At 30.4% G+C, this 20,094-nt stretch overlaps 1 protein-coding gene across 2 annotated transcripts in view; it reads right to left on the bottom strand.

The window, feature by feature from the left end:
* The window catches only part of LOC114327532 (autophagy-related protein 2 homolog A), a 165,628-nt gene that overhangs the window by 81,782 nt on the left and 63,752 nt on the right, over positions 1–20,094 (bottom strand). For both annotated transcript variants that reach the window (XM_050648778.1, XM_050648779.1), the window contains exons 11-14: positions 18,705–18,920; positions 15,713–15,988; positions 12,393–12,577; positions 10,411–10,716 (exon numbers count right to left, since the gene is read on the bottom strand). In XM_050648778.1, the coding sequence (XP_050504735.1) occupies positions 10,411–10,716; positions 12,393–12,577; positions 15,713–15,988; positions 18,705–18,920 (983 nt within the window). The remainder of the gene's footprint in view (positions 1–10,410; positions 10,717–12,392; positions 12,578–15,712; positions 15,989–18,704; positions 18,921–20,094) is intronic.

Genomic DNA, 20,094 nt, shown 5'->3' on the forward strand with positions numbered 1-20,094 from the left:
ATGAAACTCATGACAAACCAGCTGCCGTTTGTTATTAAGTAAAAACATATGTTATTTTTATGAACCATCTAGACTCAGTGCATTGAAAAGAGATAGGTACAAAAAAAGACGATTCGGTATGTTCTCATATTTTAAGCACAATTTGTTTGACGTTTCTGCTTTGTTTACTTTTATGGCTGTCAGTCAGTTAAATTTTTTGCGGTTTTTGTCGAATTTTTGCGTTTTGAAGTTTCTTTATATTACACAAACAGTTATTTTCACAACTAATTTTATATTGGGCTTTGAAATTTTAAGGTAAATAATTATATTTTGGCAATTAATATTTAAAACATACAAAGCTAACGTCATTCACACAGTAAAGAAATGATTGTGTTTAGATTTCCGTCAAAGTGAATAAAATAACAAAAATAAAATATGTTATTGGATTTTTTTATAAATTGTTTATTTATTTATTAATCAATAATAATAAAAGAATTTATTAAGCTACTTCAAATGTAGCTGTAATTCTGCACAAAAATTTTGAAGCAAAACTTACATTTGACATTCTATATATTTGATAACGTCAAATTTTATAATAAAACCCGTAATCGGAACAGTAGCCACTTTCTGTCAGTTGTTGTTGCGTGAAATAGATTTCCGACTTATTTCGTGTGCTTTAAATGATGACGCACGGGTAAAGACTCACGGACTCAACTGTATATGGGATCACCATGTATCTCAAAGCAATACTTTTATTTCTTTTGCAAAAACCTGGTAATTGTTGCGAAGAATAAAGGTTTTTATTGAAAATAAACAAACCCATAAAACAATCAGATAACACAGCTATGTACTTTAATGATTATTTACTCTAGTTGTAAATTGATCGAAAATATGCCTTACGTTGAGTTCGCGGACGTACAAAGGGGAAATATTATTGGTCTTGTGGAGCAAGGAATGTCTCAGAGGAACAAGGCTTCAGTGGTAAGTGTAACACAGGGTGTCAAAAACTTATGTTAGGTATCAGGAATTAGGAAAGCTTGCAAATAGACAAAGACGAAGTGGACAAAAAGTAACAACGGCTCGCCACGATCGGTTCATTGCTCAAGCAGCTAGAAGAAACCCAACAATTTCTCATCTACAGTGTCTTCAACACTAAAACTGGAACATTGGAAATTCAGACATTCAGACGAACCCAGAATTTTTGTAAAATCAGATGACCGACGAATTCGTATACGTGGAGTAGTCCAGGGCGCATCTGTTTTGAGATGGACGTTGAGAGGTGACTCAAATTTTTTTGCAGAAACTGCTTGAAAATAAATCAAATAATAATATTTCAGTTATCCTCCCTCTCAAAAATGTCCGGAACATTGTTTAAATAATCAAAATGTCAAAAATTGAAGGAAAAATTCGATTTTTTTCTTCGTTTTTTGATTATAACTTTAAAAGTATTCATTTCCGAGAAAAGTTGTACTAACATAAAAGTTGCTTAATTAAATTTCGTACAATACAGAATTGGTTGAAAATTTAAAAAATAGTCACTCTAGTTACAAAATAGCAATAACTGCGAAAAAACCATACAAAAACAAGTATTGGCATTTTACGTTTTTCAACCATTTATGCTACACTTAGGACCTTCATATTTCACCCAGAAAAACTTTATGATACAGTAAAACAATTGTGTAAATTTCATTAAGATTGGTTTAATAGATTTTGCAAAATAAATTTTGCAATCCAGCTTTCGCAAAAAAAATTCATTTTTTCAAAATGTTACAGGACTGAAAATAAAGCAGATAGCAAGTTGAAATTTTTTTTACTTATAGAAGTGTACTGTACTTTTTATTTGCAATTTTCAAAATTAAAATCGATTAATTACCACGGCGTCAGAAAATTTTTGAAATAAACAATAATTTTTGGTGCTACGCGCAAGACAGCGGTGTTCGATTCACACAAGTTGATTTCCACCAAAATTTCTTCCAATCTATATCTAATATATTATTTTCTTACTCAATATTTTGTTGTATTTTAATATTTTAATTCCACAAAAATCAAACTAATTTTATTATTGTTTGTGAAATATTGTTTAAACAATTGCATATGTTTAAAAATAATAAACTTTTATTATTAGGGTTAAAATATATGAACAAAGAAAGTTTTTGGTAATAAAAGTGTTATTTCAAAAGATAGAGTATGTGTTTTTATTTTGCAATAAACAAATTTATTTATTTATATCGAAATGTAATAAAAATTAAAATGTATCAATCATTATCAAAGGTCATTGGAATGCCCAATCAGAGCAAACTATCCGCTGTCCTGCGCGTAGCACCAATAATTGATGTTTATTTTAAATAAATTCCTGACGCCGTGGTGTTAATCGATTTTAATTTTGCAAAATTGCAGATGAAAAGTACGGTGTACTTCTATACACAAAAAATTTTCAACTTGCTATCTGCTTTATTTTCAGTCCTGTAACATTTTGAAAAAATGAATTTTTTTTACGAAAGCTGGATTGCAAAATTTATTTTGGAAAATCTATTTAACCGATCTTAACGAAATTTACAGTATTATTTTACTGTATCATAAAGTTTTTTTGGGTGAAATATGAAGGTCCTAAGTGTAGCATAAATGGTTGAAAAACGTAAAATGCGAATACTTGTTTTTGTATGTTTTTTTCACAATTATTGCTATTTTTCAACAATGGTGACTAATTTTTAAATTTTTATCTAATTCTATATGGTAGGAAATTTAATTACGCAACTTTTATGTTAGTACAACTTTTCTCGGAAATGAATACTTTTAAAGTTATAATCAAAAAACGAAGAAAAAAATCGAATTTTTCCGTCATTTTTTGACATTTTGATTATTTAAACAATGTTCCGGACCTTTTTGAGAGGGAGGATAACTCAAATATTATTATTTGATTTATTTTCAAGCAATTTCTGCAAAAAAATTTGAGTCACCTCTCAACGTCCAAATGTACTAATATTTTTACAGATGCGCCCTGGTCTAGAGGGCGAGGAAGACTAGAAAGAATGAAAACTACCAAATCTGTTCACAAATTTGAAGTAGAAAGTGTCATGTTCTAGAGAAGCATAATGATCGGTAAAAAAATTCATTCAATTTTTATCCAACCACCTTTAACAGCTCGCAGGTTTTGATGATTTGGTTCCAGAACCTATAGTTAAGTTCAGGAGAGGAAAAATGGGGATTGAAAATAGCAAATATATCTGACCAATTATATGTTAATGAACACTTGACCCCTAAAAATAAAAAACTTCTACGAGATACGAAACTAGCTGCGAAATCAAAACAATACAAATATATTTGGACAAGAAATTGCGTCATATTTGTGCGAAAGGATGATAGATCCCGAATTATAAAAATTTCATGCGATGGGGATATCGAGAAGTTGGATTAAACTACATATTTATTTTTTTGACATTGTTTTTTGTATTTTTTTTATGGATATGGCTGGTGTTTCTAATCTGTCTTTTTTGTATCAAAATGTTAAAGGATTAAATTCAAAAGTTAGCATTGTATTTCGAAATATTCTTAATTGTGAACAAAACATAATTTGTTTAACGGAAACGTGGCTGAATACATCAATTTTAAGTGAAGAAATTTTTTCTTGTTATAAAGTGTATAGACGGGATAGGGAGACAAGTTCTTCTAGCAAACTTACGGGAGGAGGTGTTCTTATAGCTGTATCCGAGGAACTTACTAGCTATTCCGAGGAGTCTTGGTGTTCTGAAGCAGAAGATGTTTGGGTCACCATCACTCCTCGGAATAAACAAAAAGTACACATGGGTTGTGTTTACATACCTCCCAGAGACATGGCTGCATTAAATTTTTTTTGTAATAAGCTTGTTGATATCTACCTAAATAATATTAATGATATTTTTGTCATTTGTGGAGACTTTAATCTCCCTGAAATTAAATGGTTACTATATGGGAATGACCACTGCAAACCAAGTAATTATAATGATCCTAGATCAAGCTTATTAGTTGACACCATGTCTTTGGTTGGTATGGTTCAGTACAACCCAAATGTCAATAAATCAGGTAATACTTTAGATCTTATATTTAACAATAATTTTTTAATAAAAAATGTATGTTTGTGTACGAATCCACTAGTTCCCGAGGATAAATATCACCATACTTTAGAGTTTGATGTAGATATTCCTCTTAATATTTGCACTAGGGTTTTAAACCAATCTCGAAGAAATTTTAAACTCTCGAATTTTAATGAAATTAACCGTCTTTTATATGCAGTTGATTGGAAAACTAAATTTAAGTTAAATGATATAAATGAAGCTTTAAATTTGTTTTATAATATTATTGATAAAATCATTGAGTTGCATGTACCTACATATCCTAATTACTATAAAAGATACCCTCTTTGGTTCTCTACTTCTACAATAAAAGTTATTAAAGAAAAGCTTAAATTTCATAGTCGATGGAAAAAATACAACAATAATTTAGATTATTTAACCTTCAAAATTTTACGGGGCAGATCTAAATTCTTAATAAATGAAGATTATAAAAAATATTTAACTAACGTTGAAACCAATATTACTGAAAATCCTAAATACTTCTGGCAATTTGTAAAAAATAAGAGAAATTCCAATAGTTTTCCTAACAGTTTGCTTACTGCTCAGGGCTCTACTACTGACGTACAGAAAATTTGTAACGTATTTTCTGATTACTTTGCTTCTGTTTTTGTACCTAGTAATGTTAGCAATTTTGGTAATATTTACACTAACACGCCTTTAAATATCTGTAAATATACTATTACTCGTGAAATTATTGAAAATAAACTTGAAAATTTACCTCATAAAGGGCCTGGACCAGATGAGCTACCTACTGATTTTATTAAAAACTGTAAACAATCTCTAACAGAACCTTTATTTCTGTTGTTTAATAAATCACTTAATGTCGGTCAATTTCCTGATAAATAGAAAATGGAAGAAATAAAAGCAAAGTTGAAAATTACAGACCTATTTCTAAGTTAAATATTTTTAGTAAGGTATTTGAAAGTATAATTTCTGATTTTCTTTATTATGACGTAAAAAACCTACTTAATATTGAACAACATGGCTTTATGAAAAAACGTTCAGTCGATACAAACTTATTCTTATACATTGAATACATACTTCAAAGTCTAAATGAGAGAAAAAGCGTTGATTCAGTTTATACTGATTTCAGTAAAGCTTTCGATAAAATCGATCATTCGATTCTTGTTATGAAACTATCTGAAATCGGTATACATGGTAATTTATTAAGATGGTTTGACTCATACGTCAGAAATAGATCACAACAAGTAACTTTAGGAGCTTTTAAATCCAATGCTGTGATCACTACGTCAGGAGTGCCTCAGGGGTCCCATTTAGGTCCTTTACTTTTTAATTTATATGTTAATGATATTTCTGCCTGTTTTAAATTTGCTAAATTTATTATGTATGCCGACGATTTAAAGATATATCACTGTATTTCATGTCCTAATGATATAATTCAATTTCAAGAAGACTTAAACAATTTATCTGATTATTGTGTAAGAAATAACCTGTTTTTAAATGTTTCAAAATGTAATTATATACATTTTTCTCGCAGCAGCCCTGACTTAAACTATAACACATATGAAATTTCATTGCATGCAGTAGAAAGCGTTAAGGATCTTGGTATACTTTTGGACCGTAAGCTACTCTTTGATCAACATATCTCTAATATTACTAGAAAAGCCAGTAAGCAGTTGGGCTTCATATATAGAACTTGTTTTGAGTTACAAAGCCCTTTTGCCATTAGAACGTTATATATGGCATATGTCAATAGTATTTTAATGTTTGGTTCTATTATTTGGAATCCGCGTTATTCGGTATACATCTCTAAAGTAGAATCCATTCAAAATAAGTTTATTTCCTATTGTAAAAGGAAATTTTATCCTGATAGTGATAGACAACGCATTCGCTCTAATTTAAAAATAATTTCTCTTGAGCATAGTAGACAAATTGTGGATGTCTTATTTGTTCACAAGGTCCTAAATAATAATGTAGATTGTATTGACCTTATAAATTTCCTGAAAATTCGTACTCCAAGCCACACTACTAGAAATAATTATACTTTTGTTACGGACCAAGCATGCACAAATTACTTTTTAAATTCACCTGCTCATAGAATGACAAATACTTATAATAAATTGTCTAGCGTTGTGGATATTGATATCTTCTTTCATAAAGCGGATATGATTAAAAAACTATTGAAGAATCACTTTCTTGAAACTTAGTCTTTTGGTGTATTCAGTCTTGTTATCGCTTATTTTCTCATTTTTTTTTCTTCTCTTTTGTTCATACATATTATATCATTTTCTGTATTTATGTTCTTACTTCAATGAATATTTTTACTTTTGTAAAATTTTTACAGTTTGTAAAATTGTAAATGTATCTGAAATTCTGTAGTGGATACTTTTATGGGTTTGTCCTGTCTGTATCCCAAATAAAATAAAAAAAAAATTAATTTTTATTCATGATAATGCATCTTAATACACCAGTACACCAGCAGAGTGATTACAGATTTTCTTGAAGCAGAAGATAATATCTTGTGATATTATCACTGTTCTGGAGTGACCTGCTTGTTCACCCGACCTTAACCCTATAGAGCATTTGTGAGATATGCTTAAAAGAAAAATTAGAGCTCGCCGGGATAATCCATAAAATACTCCATGATTAGGAGCAAGCTCACGCAAATTGAAACTTACATAAGGTTCAGGGGTGGTTTACACTGACTGCTAAAAAAACATAAACAATTAAAAACAATTTAAACATTATTCGTTTGACATTGGAATTTTTCATGCTATTGACTTTATAACAAGTAGTTTAAATTTGTTATTGCCATACTTATTGTTTGCTTTAATTTGTATATATTGGGGATTAAATTGCTTTAAAACAAAACAGCATAACGGATAGTGAATTAACTTGTAAAGGTTATAGACCAGGGCGCATCTGTAAAAATATTAGTACATTTGGACGTTGAGAGGTGACTCAAATTTTTTTGCAGAAATTGCTTGAAAATAAATCAAATAATAATATTTGAGTTATCCTCCCTCTCAAAAAGGTCCGGAACATTGTTTAAATAATCAAAATGTCAAAATATTAAGGAAAAATTCGATTTTTTTCTTGGTTTTTTGATTATAACTTTAAAAGTATTCATTTCCGAGAAAAGTTGTACTGACATAAAAGTTGCATAATTAGATTTTCTACAATATAGAATTGGTTTAAAATTTAAAAAATAGTTACTCTTGTTGCAAAATAGCAATAATTGCGAAAAAACCATACAAAAACAAATATTCGCATTTTACATTTTTCAACCATTTATGCTAGACTTAGGACCTTCATATTTTACCCAGAAAAACTTTATGATACAGTAAAACAATACTGTAAATTTCATTAAGATCGGTTTAATAGATTTTGCAAAATAAATTTTGCAATCCAGCTTTCGTAAAAAATATTCATTTTTTCAAAATATTACAGGACTGAAAATAAAGCAGATAGCAAGTTGATTTTTTTTTGCGTATAGAAGTGTACTGTACCTTTCATTTTGCAATTTTGCAAAATTAAAATCTATTAACACCACGGCGTCAGGAATTTTTTTAAATAAACATTAATTATTGGTGCTACGCGCAGGACAGCGGATAGTTTGCTCTGATTGGGCATTCCAATGACCTTTGATAATGATTGATACATTTTAATTTTTATTACATTTCGATATAAATAAATAAATTTGTTTATTGCAAAATAAAAACACATACTCTATCCTTTGAAATAACGCTTTTATTAGAAAAAACTTTCTTTGTTCATTTATTTTAACTTAAAAAATAAATGTTTATTATTTTTAAACATATGCAATTATTTAAACAATATTTCACAAACAATAATAAAATTAGTTTGATTTTTGTGGAATTAAAATATTAAAATACAACAAAATATAGAGTAAGAAAATAATATATTAGATAAAGATTGGAAGACATTTTGGTGGAAATCAACTTGTGTGAATCGAACACCGCTGTCCTGCGCGTAGCACCAAAAATTATTGTTTATTTAAAAAATTTCCTGACGCCGTGGTAATTAATCGATTTTAATTTTGAAAATTGCAAATGAAAGGTACAGTACACTTCTATAAGCAAAAAAAATTCAACTTGCTATCTGCTTTATTTTCAGTTCTGTAACATTTTGAAAAAATGAATTTTTTTTGCGAAAGCTGGATTACAAAATTTATTTTGCAAAATCTATCGAACCGATCTTAATGAAATTTATAGTATTGTTTTACTGTATCATAAAGTTTTTCTGAGTGAAATATGAAGGTCCTAAGTGTTGCATAAATGGTTGAAAAACGTAAAATGCGAATACTTGTTTTTGTATGGTTTTTTTTCGCAATTATTGCTATTTTGCAACTAGGGTAACTATTTTTGAAATTTTTAACCAATTCTATTTGTAGGAAATTTAATTACGCAACTTTTATGTCAGTACAACTTTTCTCGGAAATGAATACTTTTAAAGTTATAATCAAAAAACGAAGAAAAAAATCGAATTTTTCCTTCATTTTTTGACATTTTGATTATTTAAACAATGTTCCGGACCTTTTTGAGAGGGAGGATAACTCAAATATTATTATTTGATTTATTTTCAAGCAATTTCTGCAAAAACATTTGAGTCACCTCTCAACGTCCATCTCAAAACAGATGCGCCCTGGACTATTAGAAGAAGCGAAACAAGTAACAATTAAGTTCTGAAGATGGAGTTCTAATATTCATTAATAAAAATATTCAATCTCACTATATCTCTACTATTGAAGATCTCAAAGAACAACTTTAAATTTTGTGCCCATTTCCTGGATCTCAATTTGTTTTTGGAAATGTTTACATTCCTCTCAAATACTTCGGCAGTTTTAGAAGAAGAAGAGTTTAGGGATGTTTCAAGGCTACTTTTATTTTTAAAATTATAGTCATATTGTGGCTATTGTAACTAATCTATGGTATTGTAACTAATCTATCTTACTGGTATTGAACTGGTTTAAGGGTGATGAGGTATGATTTTAAATCAACATTTCAAGTACATTTTTGTGAATTATTTATGAACCTATGGTAGAACAATTTTATTTTTAATTCACTACAATTCAAAAATTCAAGACAAAATATTGAAAAATAAACCAACGGTATAATTTTTACAGACACCTCCAAAACAAATGGATTTTGCAGTGGACATCAGCAATTTGGATCATGTGAAACAAAAAATTCAAAAATATTTTATTAGCTTATCAATTTATTAAGGTAACGCTGTCGAGTTTTTTAGTGTTAACGATTTTTGAGTTTTTTCTATCACTCAGAAGGGAAAATAACGAATTTTTTTATAAAAAATGGGTGAAAACATAAAACTAACAGATTCATGCCAAGTAGCTTTGGGGTTACAACGTCCATCGCATTTGAAAACAGCAGTTTTGAGAAAAACTAGCTTAGAAAACTGAGAGTTTTAGTATCAAAAGTAATTCGTGAATAATTTCATGCATAGGAAAAGATAGAGTGGAAGAACTATATATGATTAAATTAATTATTCTGTTGATACATTTATATTTTGAGTACATATTATAAATTATTAAAATTAAATTGAGGTTAAATTTTTAATATCCCTAGTTTCTTACTGACAAAACTCCTTAGCGACGTGATTTCTCAGCGACAAAATTATGACAGATCCGTCACGAAAGTGTCTGGTAATAACAAATAAATAAAGATTATATTTCGTTGATATGGTGCATTAATTGTCTCGTGAAATAGTCTTGTCGAATATCATTCGAGAGAAAATTATTTACCGGCAAAATTTTCTCCTGGTTTCATTCAAGTTCGTTGCCTTTTGGTAATTTTCGCTTATGAAATTTTGACAAAATCACTCGACTGACGTCTCGTGATTTAAGTCAAAATTTAATTCGCGAAAATTGCCAGGCAACAAACTTTCATACCAGTCGAAAATATTGCCGGCAAAATTTTCTCTCTTGTGATATTATATACGACAATTAATTTATCCCAATTAAAATGAATGAATCATATTTACAATTATTAAAATGAATTTGTGGTTAAATTTTTAATATGTCTATGCATTTCACTTGACATTACTCATTGCGCATGTGCCACAGCCAGACAGAACTTCATCTCGCCATTCTATTGGTTAAAAATCTGTATCGTGATGAAAATCTGTATCGTAATAAGGCTCATTATGATACAGGTATTGAAATCATTATTGATATATTAAAGTATGGGAATAGAACAACTCATTATGAGATCCATTATATTTTTCTTTCGGTAAATATGGAAAATTGTACATCGAACTTGGTTGCATAGCGAGTATTTGAAAAAGTTTGAGATATATGAAACTAACACCGTATTGAACTTACCATATTGAATTCCACTCTTACACATTGTAAAAGTATCTTGACCGTCAACAATAACAGTTCTTCCTCCATATGCAGAATATGATAAATTCGTGGCTGCAGACTTGGTCTTCGGTGCACTAGGGGTCCATAATAATAAATCGTTGTTAATTCTATTATACAAAACTTCATAGACGTGTTTTGACTTTAATTGTAGGGAAATTTGAGGAATATAAACGTCAACATGAATTTTAACAGAATCTGTAGTCGATTTAATGAATTCGTCTATCTCATATTTATCACCAGGTATTATGAGTTCATCAGTGTCATCTAGAAAAAATAACAACATAACTAATATACAGTGACTTACTGAAATAAAGCAATAATACTGAAATGCAGAATTAAGCAGCACAACGTTTTTAAAAATGAAATCATTCCTCTGTAACTACAGCGTAAACCTAAAATTTCGTCAAAGAATGATCAAATGCTATATTTGATTAGTGTTGATAGCCCTAAAAATGGAACCGGGAGCTGGACTCTGAAATCTGATACGATCAATCGTCTAGAGGCATTTGAGATGTTGTTGCATAGAAGGATGCTCCTAATACCCTGGAAAGGCCAACGAAGCTTAAATAAAGCAAATGCTATTCGTGAGATACTGAAAACTATTAAAATAAAAAAAAAATTATGCCTAGGGCATGTCCTTAAAAATCGAGAGCTGCAGAGGAATTGTAAGGAGGCAGATGTCATGGCTCAAGAATATTTGCGAATGGACAGGAACATGCAGTGTCAAATTACTATTCCGATTACTAGTAGCTGAAGACCGTGAACTACTCGCCAATGTAATTGTCAATGTTAGGGGGCCTAATATGACACCGCAAAAAGAAGTAGTAGCAATTGAAGAGTAGAGTCTCACCTATTGATGGGAAGGGGGAGATCGCCGTTGTAGACTGTGTATACTCCGACTTGCGCAGTGAAAGGAACAAAGAATTTGTCTGAAAGTTTTACTCGGACTATCCGATAGGAGAAATAGTTTTGATGATTTTTTGAAATGGCATCGACATTACAGCTTGATGGAGTTTCACTATCAGGCCTGCATGTCAATAGGAGAGGGGCAATCAATCAAATCGCATTTTTTATTATATTATTCCAATGTTCTAATCGTCTGGTAACTCACGCTGTTTTCATATTTCTACTAATTTTTTATTCTGTTAACGGTAGCAAAAGAGCTATGGAAATTTAGAAGTAGTTGAAAGGAGTTTTAAGTCAGTAATTAAGTGTTCGATACACATTGTTCATACATATAACAAGCAATATTGAACTTCGTAAATCCTAGATTTTCACTCAACGTGACCGGAAGTAGAACCGGAAGTCGATATTTGAACTCTTCGTGTAACTTTGCGTCGATTGATACACGATTTCAATAATTTTTGCCAAACGTCCAGTCCTATTTTGCATGCAAACTTTAACCGGAAGTGATATAAAAACCGGAAGTATATTTTATTCTCGTCTTGCTAAGGCGCGTCGAATAATATATCGCTTGTACTATTTCGGCAATTTTAAAACGGTATTTCTGGTTGCAACTTTGGAACCGAAAGTCCGAGGTAAAATTTCTCACCTTTAATACCACCTTTGGGATATAAGCTCTTATTCGACGCATTATTTGGCATTCTATCTGTTCTAATAACGGAAGAGTTGTGTTCACGGACAGACCGAGAGACATGGATAATTCACCATTTTTTTTAGTGAATACTGTACGTGTCTGCTTGTAATCTACTGCCAGTTAAAGAATTGAGAGTTGAGAGCTTAAGAAAAGCTTGAGAGGTAGTTTAAGAAAAGTAAACTTTAAAATGCGGAAAAATAGAATAAGAGGGAGAGAAAACAGTAACGTTTTGATATTAAAAAAATGAAAATTGATAACCTGACACAGTAAACAAAAATGCCAATTATTAAAAATAGTTAATATATTGACACTAACAACTAAATATATGTATATAATATCTTACCATTTGGTGGTCTGGAATGTGGAGTATCGCTTTCATGTACCACTCTTTTAGCGCTAAAAGGTCCCGGCTCTTCTTTGGTCTGATTTTCGAAAGCTCCGTAAAATGAAGTAGTCATTAAATTTGGTTCAACCTCGGCCTCTTTCTCCAATTCGTTGGTCTCAGCCGAAAACAGTTTAATGGTCAACCTGAATCAAAGTATCATTTTTTAGAGGATTAATAAATATAGAGAAAGAAAATGACAAGGTGTATTGAGATCGCCTTATAAACAACGTGCTCTGGGAAATAGCCCAATCAGGGAACGCAAAATTTTACGAAAACCTCCAAAAAAATAAAGGAAGGATGAAAATTTGGGAATGGGTAGTTGAAATTGTCTATTATTATATAAGAAAAAGTTTACAATTCTACATCCCCTCCATTATACAAAAGTTGGAAAATACGGGGTAAAATTTTTTTTCTCAGGGGTGAAAAAATATACGTTCAAAATAAGTCCTGAATTGGATAAAATGACTAATTCTAAGTAACTTTTGTTCTATACTAAGTGTTTTTACTAAGTCAATACTTTTCGAGTTATTTGCGAGTGAATGTGTTCATTTTTAACAAAAAAAAATGTTTTTGGACGGTTTTTCCGAGATAACTCAAAAAGTAAGTATTTTAGCGAAAAAAATATTCTTAGTAAAAATATAGCTTATAATAAATTGAAAAAAAAATTGTATGCGTGAGGTCTGCAGACGCAGTAGAACCAGAGTTACAGCTAATGATAGGTTCTTCTTCGTCAAATTCCAAATCGAATATTTCAATGTGAAATAACCAAAAAAACGGAGTACTTTTCGGAGAAAATTCATTAAAACTTTTTTAAAGTGTTTCATAAAAGGTTTATTTTTGTTTTTTTTAAAATAACTTCTAACATTAAAAGTAAGTGAGTTACGCTCAAAATATTGTTGGTTCCTTTTATTTTTGGGTAAAAAATGGCGAAAATCACCCCTTAATTAGCTTCTCAAATAAAATTAATCGTTACCGCTTTACAAGTTACTTTTTCTTATGTATTGTTTATATTATCTATAAGTTTCATTGGTTCAAAGTGCTCAGTTTTAAAAAAAATTGGGTTTAAAATAAAACATTTTTTTTTAATTTTGAAAAAAATCGTAATTTTTTATGAAATTAACTTAAAAACAATTAGGAATACCAAAAATCTCAAAGAGTAATAAAATGTACGTTTTGCTTTTCTGAATATTTTTGATTTTTTGTTTTCTTGTTAGACAAAAATTGGTTATGCTATGGCTGTTCAAAATTTGCCTAAACTCGTGATTAGTTACTCGTTCAAGCCATTTTAACTACAGCTTTTTCAAAACGAAGCACTTTGAACCGATGAAACTTACAGATTATATAAATAATACATAGACAAAGTAACTTGTGAAGTGGTAATGTTAAAATTTATATGTGATGCTAATTAGGGGGTGATTTTCGCGATTTTTTACCAAAAAATAAAAGGGACCAACAATATTTTGAGCGTAATTCACTTACTTTAATATTACAAGCTTTTTAAAAAACAAAAATAAACCTTTTTTAAACACTTTAAAAAAGTTAAAATGAATTTTCCCCTAAAAGTGCTCCGTTTTTTGGGTTATTTCACATTAAAATATTCGATTTGGAATTTGACGAAGAAGAACCTACTTTTTATTAGCTGCAACTCTGCTTCTACTGGGTCTACAGACCTCATATACACACCATTTTTTTCAAGTTTTTGGGGGCTATATTTTTGCTTAGAATATTTTTTCGCTAAATTTCTTACTCTTCGAGTTATCTCCGAAAAACTCTCCAAAAACATGTTTTATTTTGTTAAACATGAACATATTTACTCGCAAATAACTCTACAAGTACTGACTTAGTGAAAAAACTCTATAGAAGAAAAGTTGTTTAGAGTTAGTCATTTTATGCAATTCCGGTCTTATTTTGAACGTATATTTTTTCACCCCAGAGAAAATATTTTTCACCCCGTATTTCCCAATTTTAATAATTTTAATAATAGACAATTTCAACTACCTATTCCCAAATTTTCAGCCTTCCTTTATTCTTTTTGGTGTCAGATTGTTCTTTGATCGGGCTAAAAGGCCATATGGAAAAAGGTCTGTAGGACGGCCTAGAAAAAGGTGGAAAGATGTTGTAAAAGAAGATCTGGAGAAAATGGGAGTGAGTCAATGGGAATTAGTGGCACAGGACCGGCAAACAAATAGTAAACGCAGCAAAAACTCACGAAGAGTTGTAACGCCATTGATGATGATGACGCCAAGACGTCCAGATTTGACATCGCCGGACAATTCACTGTAGAATTTCATTAAAGAGAAGGTTAGAAATGCAGATATGTTTCGAATGAGGACTTGCGAAACGGGAGTGCGCCCAGTTTTACGTCAGTAACTCCAGACATGCTGAGATGGATGAGTATACGAACATGGCGTCGTACCAAGTTGCGTTGCGACAATGCAGGTATTCACACCCATGTTTTAGATAAATAAATAATTAATAAATAACTTAACAAACAAAATTGTTTATTATTTTTTCCCTCTGTTGTATAAAAAATATAATTCATTAGTGTAAAGGGACTTTCCGGCCACCCTGTATATGTAGAGTTGTAAATATTTTATCTTAATTTTTAAGACTCCTGTATTATATTTTTTCTTTAAATATTATTACAAAACACGAAACAAGTGTCCGTCGACGCTCTTAGGGACAGATGTGTGGGCGTATCTAATCGACGGGTAGTTTAGTGAGAAGATTGTGTTTATTTTCAATCGTCCTTAAGACATAAAGATAAACAAGTAGCCGGCTTGACTAATTTTTATAGTTTTCGTTTATTGGAAAAGGTCGGTACATACTTTGAACCAATTTTAATGGGTTGGTTCTCAGGAGAAAACGGAAAAGGGAGATTAGCAGTAAGAGAATTTTATTTAGCGTGGGGGTTGTTAGACAGTCAATTTTAACATCAGGATCTAGACGGACGTGTTTTTTGGGAGAATAGAAAAGACGCTTTAACACGTAAAGAGACGCTTTAAGACGAATATTATGACAAGCCTGTTATAATATTGATTAGACGCAATTATTTCCCAATACATTTATTTTTATAAGAACAACTAAAATTTGGTCGCAATTACACAAACACTTTTTACATTTCGTCAATTTAATAGTATCTATAATTTAGTTATCTATTTTATTAATTAAAACTGTTAAACATCACACGGACTTTTATTACGATTGTCTTTAACGAATCCTACATATATTTACTTTACACTGTTATCAAATGACTAAAACTCAAAGCTTTATATTACCTAATCTGTGATAACATGTCTTGCATCGATGCTCCCTCCTTATCATCAAATTCTGCCTTGGCAATAGGTAAACCATGACTGTTTTCGTTTTCATAATAGATAATATCAAGCGCTCGAGAGTACAACGAATATTCTTGGAAACTTTGGTTTGTTAGAAAGCTTGATTGGAAGACTAAATCGGCGAAAACTAGAGAGAGATAGTCAGCTCTAACGTGTCTTTTCCACCATGGAACTCGATTGAGATCATACGGTGGACGAAAATCTGGAACTGGAAACCTGCAAGAAAAATAATCTATTTTATCTTACTCTGGGCTAAGTAGCAAAATACAAGGAAAAGTTATTTACCAGCAATTTTATTGCTGGAATCGAATCTTATGATTGTATATATTAACAATCCGCAGATAGTGTGCTACTTTTTTTATAAACAAAATGGCGCCCGAAAATCGTGTTTTTTCAATGTTTGCTATATAACTCCAAAGATTTTAACGTGACACCAAAAACGCCCAAATAAAAATTCACCGTAATTAAATTCTGCGTAGAGACGTGTTTTTCCCGATTTACTTCGGCGAAAATTTTCCCCGGAAACTGCGGGTTTTTCCAACGAAATCTTTAATTTTCAACTAAAATTTTAGATAAGTAATTGTTTATCAATAATTAAATAACTTGGAAATATAAAAGCTATTTTCGTATAGATTATAATTCCGGAAGCCGATGGAAATTAAATAAACAGTTTAGCAATAATTGAATTGTTAATTAAAAATTTACGGTCGGTATAACCTTAATAATTATGATACATAAGAATAACTATCATTTTTGTATAAAAAGACGTACCTATCTAATGTACTTTACAGAATTAAAATTGGACTATTTAAGCGGCCTCAGGTATATTTTAAAATTATAAACAATTTTTTGGCATATAAACAAATAAAATATCTCGGGAAATATTAAATTAAATCATGAAAACGGTATTGGAACAAAAGCGGCAGGACGCTTCTTTTAAAAGAAAAAACGTTTAATTCTGATGAGTGGTTCCTGAGATACAACTGGTCAAAATTGACCGGCATTTACGGCAAATATATAAACAATAGGATCATAATTTTCGAACCATCACCTTTTTATTCTTGTCCTCTTTCTCCACGCCAATTTTCATATATTTAAAATACTCATAACATATATTATTATAATAAAAATTATCGATATTACAAGTGAAAATTAACAAAAATATCAAAATTCCAATCAAAAATTAGGTTGGAGAAAATGTAATCTCAAAGTTCAAAATCGGTATACGTTAAAAAATGCATTTTCTCGGCTTCCCATGGAGCAATTTTCTTCATTCTTTTTTGTTCCCAAGTAACTCGAGTAGAGCCATCTAACTAACGCATTATTAAATGTCAAACTTGCTTTTGTTTTGTTATAATAGATTAATTTGAAGAAAATTGCTCCATGGGAAGCCGAGAAAATGCATTTTTTTTAACGTTTACCGATTTTGAACTTTGAGGGTTACATTTTCTCCAACCTAATTTTTGATTGGAATTTTGCTATTTTTGGCAATTTTCACTCGTAATATTGATAGTTTTTATTATAATAATATATGTTATGAGTATTTTAAAGATATGAAAATTGGTGTGGAGAATGTTGTGTAGTTAGTTATACATTATGTTGTTTTATGTTTTGTGACTTCATGCTTCCTGTCAAGTGTCTTGTCACGGTGATGACTGGGCGGGAAGGTAGACAGATGGCGGCAGAAGAAGCCACATGTAATAAAATGTAATAAAAAGATAAAAATAATAAAATACAATTAAAACATGAAATAGCATTCTTTTAAACATAACAATAAATAAAACAGAGAAAGAGGACAAAAATAAAAAGGTGATGATTCGAAAATTATGATCCTATTTTTACAGTTTTGCCGTAAATGCCGGTCAAATGTGACCGGTTGTATCTCAGGAACCACTCATCAGAATTAAACGTTTTTTCTTTTAAAAGAAGCGTCCTGCCGCTTTTTTTCCAATACCGTTTCCATGATTTAATTCAATATTTCCAGAGATATTATATTTGTTTATAAGCCAAAAAATTGTTTATAATTTTAAAATATTACTGAGGCCTCTTAAATAGTCCAATTTTAATTCTGTAAAGTACATTAGATAGGTACAGTGTCTTTTTATACAAAAATCATAGTTTTCAATTGTTGCTAAACTGTTTATTCAATTTCCATCGGCTTCTGGAATAATAATCTATAGAATCTATACGAAAAGAGCTTTTATATTACCAAGTTATTTAATTATTGATAAACATTTATTTATCTTCAATTTTAGTTGAAAATTAAAGATTTTGTTGGAAAAACCGCATTTTCCGGGGAAAATACGTCTCTATGCAGAATTTAATTACGGTGAATTTTTATTTATAATTAGTGTTTTTGGTGTAAAGTTAAAATCTTTGGAGTTATAGAGCAAAAATTGAAAAAAAACACGATTTTCCCGCCATTTTGTTTATAAAAAAAGTAGCACACTATCTGCGGACTTTGCATACCTATATTATTAATAATAAAATTGCTGGTAAATAACTTTTCCAAAAATGGACTATTCTCCGATAATCTACCCAGACTATCTCTGGATGTTCTAATAAGAGCGCTAGTAAATAAATTTTAAGATATGTGAAATAGTGTGAAATTGCGAATATCTGGTAATCAGAATATTATGATAAACTTTGTAACTATTCTTCAGTCATTCTGCTGGTATTTCTCCAGAGTTGTATACGTTGTTGAGTATCTTTGTAACTATAAAGCCTGATATTATAAAGGAACATAATGAATATACAATTCAACCTACTACCTTCTTTACTTGGTATTGTATAAAATGTATAAAGAAAAATACAAGAGATATTTTTCCTGGTATATTTTCGTAGTGAGCGCAATTGTCAAATAAAAAGAGTGCAGCTACTGCCTTTATTCCTATAATACACGCAGTAGCAAAAATAATAAATCAAAACTTACCTTAGCTTTACATTAACATACGGACAAATTATTTTCAAGTCCATCTTAGCCTCTACAGCAGCAGAAGATACAATTTGTCCAGGAAATCCTTCAGGAATGGTCCATGGATTATATGGCGATACTTCTGGGGCACATATATTTGGAGAATTTATCAAAGCATTAATTCGATCTAGTAGCGTAATATCAAATTCTAAGTCTAGCTTGCCCAAGGTGATCCTTAAAAATGGTTATCATCAGTACTATTGTAATCAACGTGTGAAAATAACAATAATTAGACTATTATGATACTTTATCAATAAACTACTCGCTCCGTGCATGACTGACGCGACAACTAGCGTCGTTACGTGACATTTTTGGCGACCACAATTTGGAGTTAAGCGTATGATAAATACATATTGTGAATGTTGTTCTGAAGCTATTTTCTTGTAGCATTTTTGCAATTATCTAGTTTTGATGGGAAATAAGCCACAATTTTACTAAAAAAAATATTTTATTAACTTTTCGACGCCCAAATCGAGTGCCGTTGTCAAAATACAAAAAATATATTTTTTGTATTTTGACAACGGCACCCGATTTGGGCGTCGAAACGTTAATAAAACCATTTTTTAGTAAAATTGTGGCTTATTTCCCATCAAAACTAGTTAATTACATATTGTGTTTGTATTTCTGTTTTGTATTGTAGAGGTTTTTATAATATTCTTGTGTTATTTGTATAATTTCTTCTATATTATTGGTCTCTATGCCTTCTTTGTTCTTTATACTATTAATCTGTATCAGTAAGTCTTTAGATATAACACACAATAAATAAGCAACATAGATATTTTCAGCAATACTAATTACAACTAAACTATTTATTGATATACAATAATACATGCAGAAGACTGCGGGAGACCTATATCCAGCGGTTTACTGTAAAGAGACCGAAATCATTAGACCGAAAGCAGTAGACCGAACTCATTAGACCAAAAAACACTTTACCGAAACCTCACTAGACCGAACAGCAGAAGACCGAAAAGCAGTTCTTTTTACTTGTCGCAGTAAAAGAGATAAGACTAATGTAATTACAACTAAATGTTATTTGGATGGTCATTATAAAAAGTTAAATGGTGTTAACGTCACTCTACCCTTAATTTATTTTTACCTTCACTAATTTGTTTAACGGATGAAAATTATTTCATATCAGACTGTACAGAGTAACAATTTACACAGTCTATATAAAATAATACAAAAAAATACAATAAACAAAAAGACAGATATACCAAATCTTAGCATAATTTACTGCAAACTTTTTAAATTTATTTATCATTTCGGTCTAATGCTGTTCGGTCTAGTGAGGTTTCGGTAAAGTGCTTTTCGGTCTAATGAGTTCGGTCTACTGCTTTCGGTCTAA

This window comes from Diabrotica virgifera, chromosome 4, assembly GCF_917563875.1.
Source record: "Diabrotica virgifera virgifera chromosome 4, PGI_DIABVI_V3a".
Classification (NCBI taxonomy): Eukaryota; Metazoa; Arthropoda; class Insecta; order Coleoptera; family Chrysomelidae; genus Diabrotica; species Diabrotica virgifera.